We start from the raw sequence: 9,986 nt of genomic DNA, 5'->3' as shown, positions 1-9,986 counted from the left end.
CAGTGACATACGGGGGGAAAAAACAGATGGCTTGTAAAGAGGGAACAACTGCACAACTGTAGAAGACGGAGACAGCTCAGACATTTGGAAACAACCGTATTACTGCTGCAAACAGAAAGCTCTGCTCCCCGTGGTGCTGAGCAGGCCTGAGGTCATAGTGAGGAATGTGGAGGAGGGTCACCTGAGGGGTGGGATGGGGGTAAAGTGGAGGGCAGCAGATTGTCAGATTGCCTTAAACATATGAAGAAGGGTTTTCAATTCTATCCTAACCTAAACCAGGAGCCTTTGCAGAGACTGGTACAATGAGAGGAATTTGGTGATTGGTCATTTGAAGATTTTGAAAGGGTCTGAAAGGAAGGCTGAAGAGGAGTTACAGTAATCAATGCTGAAGGTGTAATGTTGCACAGATGGAAATATGCAGAGTATGTTATTAATGTGGGAATTAAATCATAATAAGCTTTCATGGATGACAACCAATATCTTTGCATTGCGGGAGGGGGCAACTATAAAATGAAAGAGATAAACTGTCAACCCTGAATAAGGCAGATATAGTCCCGATAAAACAGATTTCTGTTTTGTCACAGTTTAGTTTTAGGAAGTGAATTTTATTTAAGATAAGCAGGTGGAAAAGATTTTTTGAAATTACAGAAAATAATGCCAAGAGGAAAAATGATGGCAATAAGGAGAAGGGGGCCCTAGGTGTGAGCCCAGGGGCACGCTAGATGCTAATGAGAACATGTGGGACCTGAAGAATTGGAGTTGGATGACCTGAGAGCAATCAGAGATGTGAATCGAAAGGGTTGTGTCACGAATAGCTCCACAATATATTGAATTTTAATCAACATACAGCAATTTCTCTATGTGCGGTAATGCCGTTGCAAAAGGACAGCAGGGATTCAGCGTTTGGTAGACCATAATATTACTTGATTCACTACAGTGAATATCTGAAGTAGTGGTAGACTACAGTCAACGATCTGCCTGAACACAAGTTGATAACCAGGGAGACTGACCACAGGCTGGAGTGGAGACATTGCTGAGAAAGGATTTGTGCAGATTTCTATGGGTGACTCCCCTTTGCTGCATTAGAGACAAGAGACACTAAGCAGCATGTGCCGCCTCCCACCCAAGTGCTGTTTGATCTCATAAAATGTAAAGAAACATGACGTCCTCGTCAATATCCTCCAAGCAAGACACAAATGCTTGTTTCATTGTACATTTTTTGAAATGACCAATCAAATTCTTCCACCGGATCGCTGATTATCCTCCAATGAAGCTAAAGTAAAACTAATTTCTCTTGATCAAAGTGTGTCTGATATTAGATATTTGTATCTGGTTAGCAGCGTCTGATATTAGTTTTGATCTTTAGAATCAACATTTAAATCTCTGCAGTCCTGCTCAGGCAGATGAGGTGGTGTACAGTCATGTTTTCGTTTTATTCACTTTGAACAAAACAAAATTGTAGTTTATCCTGTTTAGCATGACTGATGACATTGAATCAAAGCAATTTCTTTTGCAGCAACTTGTAAAAATCAACCCGTAATTTGCCAAAAGGGTTTGTCTTTGGTCATAAACATTCTCCGGATTCTTGAGAGTAAAAAAAAGCAAATATGTGTCATCCGGTTCCTCTGTGGCCTTTGGGTGAAATTCCAGTTAAGAAACGACTCTGATCTGTTTCTGACTGGAGACGTTTGCTTAATCAGAACAAGACATTGTAGAGAAACTGGTTAATCGTATAGAAAGAAAGTCACAAACGTATACACTCCCTCAATAATCTCTTGGAAACAACTAGCAGGTTACTTAAAAAAAAAAAAAAAAAAAAAACACGGTCAGCACAGGCTGTTCCATCACAACCACTGAGTGAGTCATTACGGCTTCTTGTTCTTTGTTATTATGGTGAGGGCGGAGCCTGTGGGCAGGTCAGAGGTGAGGCTTGGCGAGGTAGAGGAGAGGCAGGTTATGAGCTCAGCTTCAATCCGTCACAAGTCACCATCCGCAGGAGCAACTCGCACTCACACACACGCACACCTGCCTGCATACTCTCAGCGACACACCGCCAAGGTAAGACTGTAGGAATATTTACATTTTATTGTTAATTTAATCATTATTTTATTATATTATTAATGATCATACAGTATGAGGAGACAATGGGTCTGATTCAGGACTGAGGGAGTTTGGATTTGGTTAAAAAAAAAAAAAAAAAAAAAGGAGGATGATTACCTGCAGATTTTGGATTTTCTTCTCATCAGAAGCCCTCCACTAAAGTTCTTGCTGTGTGGTATTTATTGCTTGGATATTGGATTATAGCGATTTCACCCTTTTTAACCCGAAATATCATATCTTACACACTCTGACTGTGAGACTGAGAATGAATAAAACCAGCAAACGTAAAAAAAAAATAACTTTTGGCTTCAACAGAACCAAAAAAAAAGTTTAACATCAAAACTCGGAAGTTTTCTTTTCTTAGCTTCAAACGGGGAAAATAAATTGAAAGCTTTACACAGTATATTTAAAGCTACTAGCAAGACTGTTGTGTAAAATCAGTCAAACTCAGTATATATCCAGTTTATCACCCAATGAAGCACGCTATCATAATCGTTTTTTTCTGTTTTGTCTCGCTGTTTAGTGTAAGGTCGTTGTGAAATCGACGCTCTGAAAAAACAGTCCTCGACACTCACAGCTTCTGGTGACATCACAAAAGGCATAAGACTCAAACAGGTTAGGCTAATCCCTTGAAACGCAAATGTCACTTGCATGCTTGGGAATCTGTGTATGGCGTTTACTCACAGCAGCTGATCAGATCGATGCTTGGGCCTCTTCTGATGTCATCAACTCGAGCAGACAAAGAGCAGGGAGAATGAGCTTTTTTAAATAATTTTTAAATTGGAGGTGAAAACTTTATTATCAAGCACTGCTGTTCTTGACAGTGTACCTGTATCAGGGAAAAAAAATACACTGTTTTATGATCATTTTACCTTTTTCCAAATAGGTTTAGCTTACAGCTAGGGATGCACTGACTGAACGTTTGGTTTTATTCACCATTCATGGCCGCAGTGGGCTATATAATTTTTTTAGATTAGTTAAACAGCCTGCGTTCTGTGAAGTTTCTCGGTACAAACATTTTTAGGCTTTAACGAAAAAAACAAGAACAACAAGAACAGATTTGTTTGTTTCTGGAAATGCCTCTGTGTGCTTTCTTTGGCCCAAATTCAAACTTCGGATAGACAGCTGCAGGGATGGGGGGGGTCAGCCTGGGAACTTAATGTTACCGCTTGTCTCCACCTCCATCAGCTGATCGAAAATTAACTTCCCAGCACCGTCTCATTCAGGTTGGACCAGCACAGGTGGCACAGAAACTGCACGGTAACACGCCACGCCTGCGACTCCGATACGGTTCATGGGATTAGCATGAGAAACAGGACCGTTCAGGATCAAAGCGAGAGAGCTGGGACTTTAGGTCGTGCCCAAACTCCTAATCTGGTCACCTAAAAACCTGCTTGGTTAGAACCTGTTTGGTTTTTCAATTATCTCTTGTTTCAAGAACACGTACGGTGATTTAGGACTCGGCGTGTAACCCAGTAAACTGTCCACACCCTTGTTTCACACTTGTTTTAAAGTTATCAGAGGATGGATTGTTTTAATCTAACCGTCTGAGAGTGGCCTGAAAGCACCTTAGCAATATGGCGAAGTAGACTTTTTTTGATCACCACACCTAATCGTCCTCTCCATCACCTGTCAGATTTTCCATGTGGCTGACAGGTAAGCTATTCCAGAGGAAAATCTGCGACTCGGAAAACTGAGAGAGATATCTTTTACACGATCAACTGTTATACTTGAAAAACCTGAAACGGATGGCAGCTGTTTTAAAAACCCCACAGGAACAGAGCCCGAGGGTAACGAAGCTGCCAGATATCTGAGATCTGGACTCAGTCCTCTACCGTCAGCATGTACAGCTGTTCTGATAAAAGTGTACGCTGAGGTTGCAACATTAAGATTTCGTAAACAGACGCAAATCGGACGAGGGGCAGGTCGTGATGAACCGATCGTGTCTGGGTTTGCCATCACCAGATCTGAGTGACACACCCTGACTCGGTCTGTGACAGAGAGAGAAGCATGCTGCCCCGTAGCATTCCTCTGCTGGCTGAAGGATGCATGCAGGCCCTCTGTGTGAGAAAATCCGACGCTTCGCCAACTCAAACCCCAGTAAACACGTGATTAACAAACCAATTGTTTTTTTAGTACGTTTTGAGCTGAAGTTGGATCAGTGCAAAATAATAATCTGCACATTTAGGTGATCTATTCTTGGATAAAATAGTTTCCTGATCATTCCTTCGGAGATTAAAGGCGGAGGACAACGCACGCTTATTTGCAAGCAGCAGTTTTACCTGCAGGAACCCATGTAAGCGTAAACCCCAGTGAACTGTATCACCAAAATAAATGGTCAGTATTGCCTCTGAATACAGCTGGAACATTGCAAAAATATTTAAATTTTTTGATATCTTATGAACTGGATCATTTTTTCATACCTATATCAAAGACTACTTCCCACTTATTTTTTTTTAATAATTTCAGCAGCAGGCACTCATAAAAGATAATGTGGCATGCACACAATGTTTTGGAGCAGATAGCAAATTAAAACACTAATTTCTTACTTAAAGGTCCTCTTAAAGGCGATATACAAGCTGTTCTGTGGCTCTTTGATTCACTTTGTAACAGACTGCATGATGCCTTTTTGCCACTGCACAATTTCTGCAAGACCAAACAAAAAGGAAATCAAAAATCTTTTTCCTAAAAGACACAGATGCAAAACCACTGGAAAACATTTCTAGTTTCCATTTATGGCAAATCAGCTGGCCAATCATAAGATGTTTTGCTATTTAAAGGGGACAGGAAAGAACAAGGAGGGGGTATTCTAAAGAGATTTCAGAGCATTTCACTGAGAAGCAAATAAGATCTGTTTAACACATGCATTCAGAGCAAAAAATAGGAGAAAAAAAGGTGTTTTAATTGTAAATTATCTAAACCTATTTTAGCTGATTGCACGTGCATTTAAAAAAAAAAACATTGTCTTCTTTTAATGCACAGTTTTTTGATAATTGGATTATATGTAAAAAAAAAATGTAATGATGGCGGTTATTAGCATAATAAAGAACTTTCTACAGGCACAATTTTGGCTACTATTGATTTTTGCAGTTGTTTGCACAGTTGAGTCTTCTATAAAACACAGAGAGGAGCGCATTTCATGTGGTACTGATGGACAAGCTGTGATCTGAGCAGGAACCTCGAGATCTAATATTGCAGATGGCATTGGAAAGGCAGGAGATGTGGCATTTCTCGTTAACCACAGTAGGCTAACAAATGTTTTAAAAGAAAAAGAAAAGAAGAAAAAAAAACAGAGATTGCTGCCTCCCATCACCTGTGCATGGGAAGCATTTCTTTGTTCAGGAAGAGTTTCAGTGGTTGGCCGCACCTGAAACATGCAGTCAGGGACACACCCAGGCGTTTCCTGGGGATGCAGACACAAAGCATGCACACAATGCAGAGCATATACCAGCCCTGAGCTGACCAAGTCATCACCGGGGACTCTGTACATGTGTGTGTCAGAGCAAAAGTAGGGATGGTAGAAACCAGGAGCAGGAACACGTTCACCAGCGGGGTTTGGCTCCCCCTTTAGGCGGCTGGCGGCATCCTACCGCATGATTTTGAACGGGAACAATCAACAGAGCACCAACGTTGTTTGTCTCAAGGGGCCCTTCTTAATAATGCAATGTCTTTTCTTTCTGTGCAGCAATATGAGCAAAGGTGGAACAGCAGACCCTCCTCCCTACCTCATCCAAGGTATGCTTCAATCACACACACCCTCATGGACACCGCCTTGCAAAACGGTCACATACCCCTTGACCTTTTCCCTATTTTTGTCACATTGCAACCAAAAACCTTGTTTTTTTTATGTTTATTTATAAATACCAGCACAAAGAAGACTGTAATTGTCAAGTAAAAGGCACCCCTCCATTACTCTGACGCCCCTAAATAAAGTCCACTGCACGCCGTTTGTCTTTAAATGTCAAATAACCTGTTTACAGAGTCCACCCGTATGTGCCGTTGTCCTCCGTGTTAATCCAGCTGTTCTGTGAAGGCCTCAGCTGTGGAGAAGTTTTAAAGCCGCGTTAGCTTGTCAAACAATATCCTGGAATTAGAACGTCTCATCTGAAAATATAGAGTATGGTACAAGTTCACACCTACAGTGACCTTACCGTCCATCTAAACTAACTTCGGGCAAGGAGAGAAGCACGTGGCAGCTATGGGGGGAGCCATAGAGATCCACAGCTCAGGTGGGAGAAACTGCTGACCTTACAACCACTAGTTGTGCACGCCACAAAATCTGCCCTTTAAGGCAAAATGAAAGCCGTTGTTGAACAAGGTCCCGTTTTAAAGCTTTCCCCATGCCATGTGCAATGAACATGAAACATGTGGAAGAAGGTGAACTGAATTTGAACACCTTATCCCCATTGTGAAGCATGATGGTGGCAGCATCGTACTGCGGGAGGCAGATGACCGTTCACACTGAGCCTGGTTCTGCTGGAGGTTTTCCTCCCTGTTAAAGGGGAGTTTTTCTTTCCACTGTCGCTTCATGCTTGCTCGGTATGAGGGATTGCTGCAAAGTCATTAACAATGCAGACAACTCTCCCTGTGGCTCTACGCTTCTTCAGGAGGAGTGAATGCTGCTTGTCAAGACTTTGATACAATCAACTGGGTTTCCTTAGATAGAAAATGCTTGACCAATCTGTATAATCTGATTGAATTTGACTTTAGAAAGTGCCTTGAGATGAAATGCTTAATGAATTGGCACTATATAAATACAATTGAATTGAATTACATATCCCCAAAAACAACAGACAAACTAGTCCAAGTTGATGGGAGGATATCCTGGAGCTACATTCAGGCGAGTTCATTTATTAGAATGGCCTAGTCAAAGTCTGCCTTGATGCCATTGACAATCTGTGGCATTACTTAGAAAATAGTTTTCGAAAATAATGCTGGGTAAAAATTTAAGTCTCCAGATTTGCAAAGGCACAACCGTACTCGAGGAATAGCTTTAGCTTTGAATGCAGTTAGAAATGTTTCAATAAATTGAAGGGGGGGGGGGGTAAATGCAAATTCTTAGTACATTTAATATCGTTTGGGGGAAAGAAAAGTTTTGCAAAATAATCTATACTTTTTCTTCCACTTGATAGTTGTTCTACTTTGTGTTGCTTATGGTATAAAGTCCCTTTGGAACACCCTAGGTCTGTGCGCAGTAACGTGGCAAAACGTTCAGGGGGTGATGCTTTTTGCAAGGCGCGGCTCATTGTCACAAGCAAAAACAAAAACGTCTGGGTGTTAACGCCCTCCTTCTTCCTCCTGCATTTGTCTGATCCAGGTGGAACTCAGGATTCGGGCGTGAAGGTTTACCACGTGCACACCCCATTCACCCCTCCTGACCACGAGCAGGTCGCTGCTCCCTCTTCGGTCTCGCAAGGTAGCTTCACACATCATGGCGCACCTCTTCTCAACGTAGAAAGACACGTGCTCTTTTGTTTTCATGGTTTTAAATAAGAAACCTTTCCATCAGCGCTGTTAGTCAACATTGCTTCCTTTTCTTTTATTATTATTTTTTTTTACCCATCCTGTTCAGTTTTCACCAGCGGAGGAGGGGAAGGCGGCGAAGGCAAAAAGAAGTATGTGAGCCACGATACAACTCTGGGCCATACACCCGGCATGACGACATGCTCGAGCTGCCAGCAGCAGGTCATGACCAACGTCCATTACAAAGCAGGGACGTACGCCTGGCTCATGTGCATCCTCTTCATCTGCTGTGGGTGAGTGTACGACGACATGTGCACTAAACTGCTCCCAGATAAGGGGGGGAAAAAAATTGGTGTGAAGATGTGTGGTTCGTATTTATACAAAGAGAATTACCTTCAAGGCCTTTGCCTTCAAACGTTCTCCACCTTGGTCTTCAATGAAAGCTTCAGGTTTTAATTGTTGGATGGGATGACGGATGCTTTCAATTTCTGGACTCTATTGTAAAGATGGGAACCTTTTTGCACCCTGGATTTCATTTTAAATTTGTATTTATCTTCCTTTAAGCCACCAATACAGTAAAAAAAAAAAGAAAAGAAAAAAAAGAAAAATAATAAAATGGTGCCTAAAGGGAGGCTTTTCGTTAGCAGGGAATGGGAAACTGGTCGACATAGTTGAGACGATGTGTGAAGCCAAATATAATTATAAAGGCTGCAAAAGACTTAACCCGGGGGGGGGGGGGGGGGGGGGGGGTCACCTTCCAGCAGGACAACGGCCTTAAACATACAGGCAGAGCCAGAAGGAGATGGTTCAGATCGAAGTGCAGCCCTGTGCTGGAACGGCCTAGTCAAAGATCAAATCTAAACCTAAAGGAAAATCTTCTGCAAGACAAAGTATAACCTGACTGAGCTTGAGTTATATTTCAATGAAGAACAGGCAATACTTACTACTTCACGGAATATCCCATGAACCCCTCCCAACAACAACAAAACAGGGGTTTGTGCCTCCGCAACAGTCAGGTCGAGTCAAATCTGAAGTTTTTTTTTGTTTTGCTTTTTTGCAGATTGTTCCTGTGCTGCTGCTTGATCCCGTTCTTCGTCGACAGCTTCAAGGACGCCTACCACACGTGCCCCCGCTGCACCAGAGTCCTCCACATTGAGAAGAAGCAGTGCTGCAAATGAGAAACAGCCGGGGTAGAGATGGACCCATAGAAATAATAAGCACCATCCTGTCAGCTCTGTCTGCCTCCGGATCCCTCCTCACCCCCCCCCCCCCCCCCATCATCCACGAGGACCGGCCAACAGGCAACTCAAGCGTTTCTTGGACACTGACTCGCTTATTTCTATGGACGAATCTTTGTTTTTGTTTTTTACTCAAAGCAACAACAAAAAAAATATATATATATATTAGACATTATAAAAAATGACTTCTGTTCTGCTTTAGAATATTAACAAATAAACCGGGAGTGATTGTATTGCCAGATATTTGAAACGGTAAATTAAACATCGTGACCTCTGGTAGGTCTGACGTTATGCTGGTAAAAAATGAAGACTTGTATACAGATTATTTGTGTTTGATAGGGTCTACGCAATCTTAACCAATCATGTCGCCGCTTGGAGGGACTTTTGAACAAAACGACCCAATGAAACCACCCAACACGGTACAGAAAGGCACAGGGTAGAGGCGAGAGTAGCTGCTGGAGCAGAGTCAGTGCACACAACGCTCGTGTTGGCATGTTTTGTTGAAGGTTTCCGCCTGTGAGACTCTGCCTTTTGAACTAACCTGTACGTTTTACACATGTATACTGAAAAAACACTGCACTTTTATTATTCCACTAAAGTTTACACACCAAATAATCATTGGAATCTGTTCCTCAAAGCAGATTTAGGTAAATTAAATTAAATTATATATATATATATATATATATATATATATATATATATATATATACACACACACACACACACACACACAGACACACTATTAGTCATAAGTTTGGACACATTTTCGTCATTCAATGGCTTTTCTTTTTCCGTTTCCACACTGTAGATACAAACTGAAGACATCAAAACTATGAACCAAACTAAATTGGGTTCTGTAGCAAACGAGTAGTGGAACAACTCCAAAGGCCCTTTTAAAAATGGCGGCCCTTTGCTTTGATTGCTGCTTTCTATGCTCTCAGCACTGAAACGGGGAGCTCCCAGAAGCAGGAATCAAAAATAAAGACAAACCCTTGCATGAGAGCCTGTGTCCAAACCTGACTGGCTGCTTACACGATTGATCCTCTGTCTCTCTGAACGACTAGCTAACATGCTTCGCCTCGGATTCATCCCTCGGTGAAACTGAGCACGCTTGGACTTCCGTTATCTACTGTCTGCTGGTAAATATTGTTTCTCTAATAAAAATAAAAAAGGATATATCGATGA

General features: G+C 41.9%; 1 protein-coding gene across 1 annotated transcript; it reads left to right on the top strand.

Annotated features, from left to right (window-relative positions):
- Positions 1–1,950: 1,950 nt before the first annotated feature.
- On the top strand, positions 1,951–9,986 carry si:ch211-157c3.4 (LITAF-like zinc ribbon domain-containing protein). The gene is made up of 5 exons (XM_012873105.3): positions 1,951–2,058; positions 5,786–5,835; positions 7,418–7,516; positions 7,673–7,856; positions 8,624–9,986. The coding sequence occupies exons 2-5, from the start codon at positions 5,790–5,792 to the stop codon at positions 8,739–8,741; spliced, it is 447 nt and encodes a 148-aa protein (XP_012728559.2). The 5' UTR covers positions 1,951–2,058; positions 5,786–5,789; the 3' UTR covers positions 8,742–9,986.

Source organism: Fundulus heteroclitus, chromosome 16 (assembly GCF_011125445.2).
Source record: "Fundulus heteroclitus isolate FHET01 chromosome 16, MU-UCD_Fhet_4.1, whole genome shotgun sequence".
NCBI lineage: Eukaryota > Metazoa > Chordata > Actinopteri > Cyprinodontiformes > Fundulidae > Fundulus > Fundulus heteroclitus.
The sequence above is the reverse complement of the archived record's forward strand: the minus strand, read 5'-3'. Positions and strand labels throughout refer to the sequence as shown.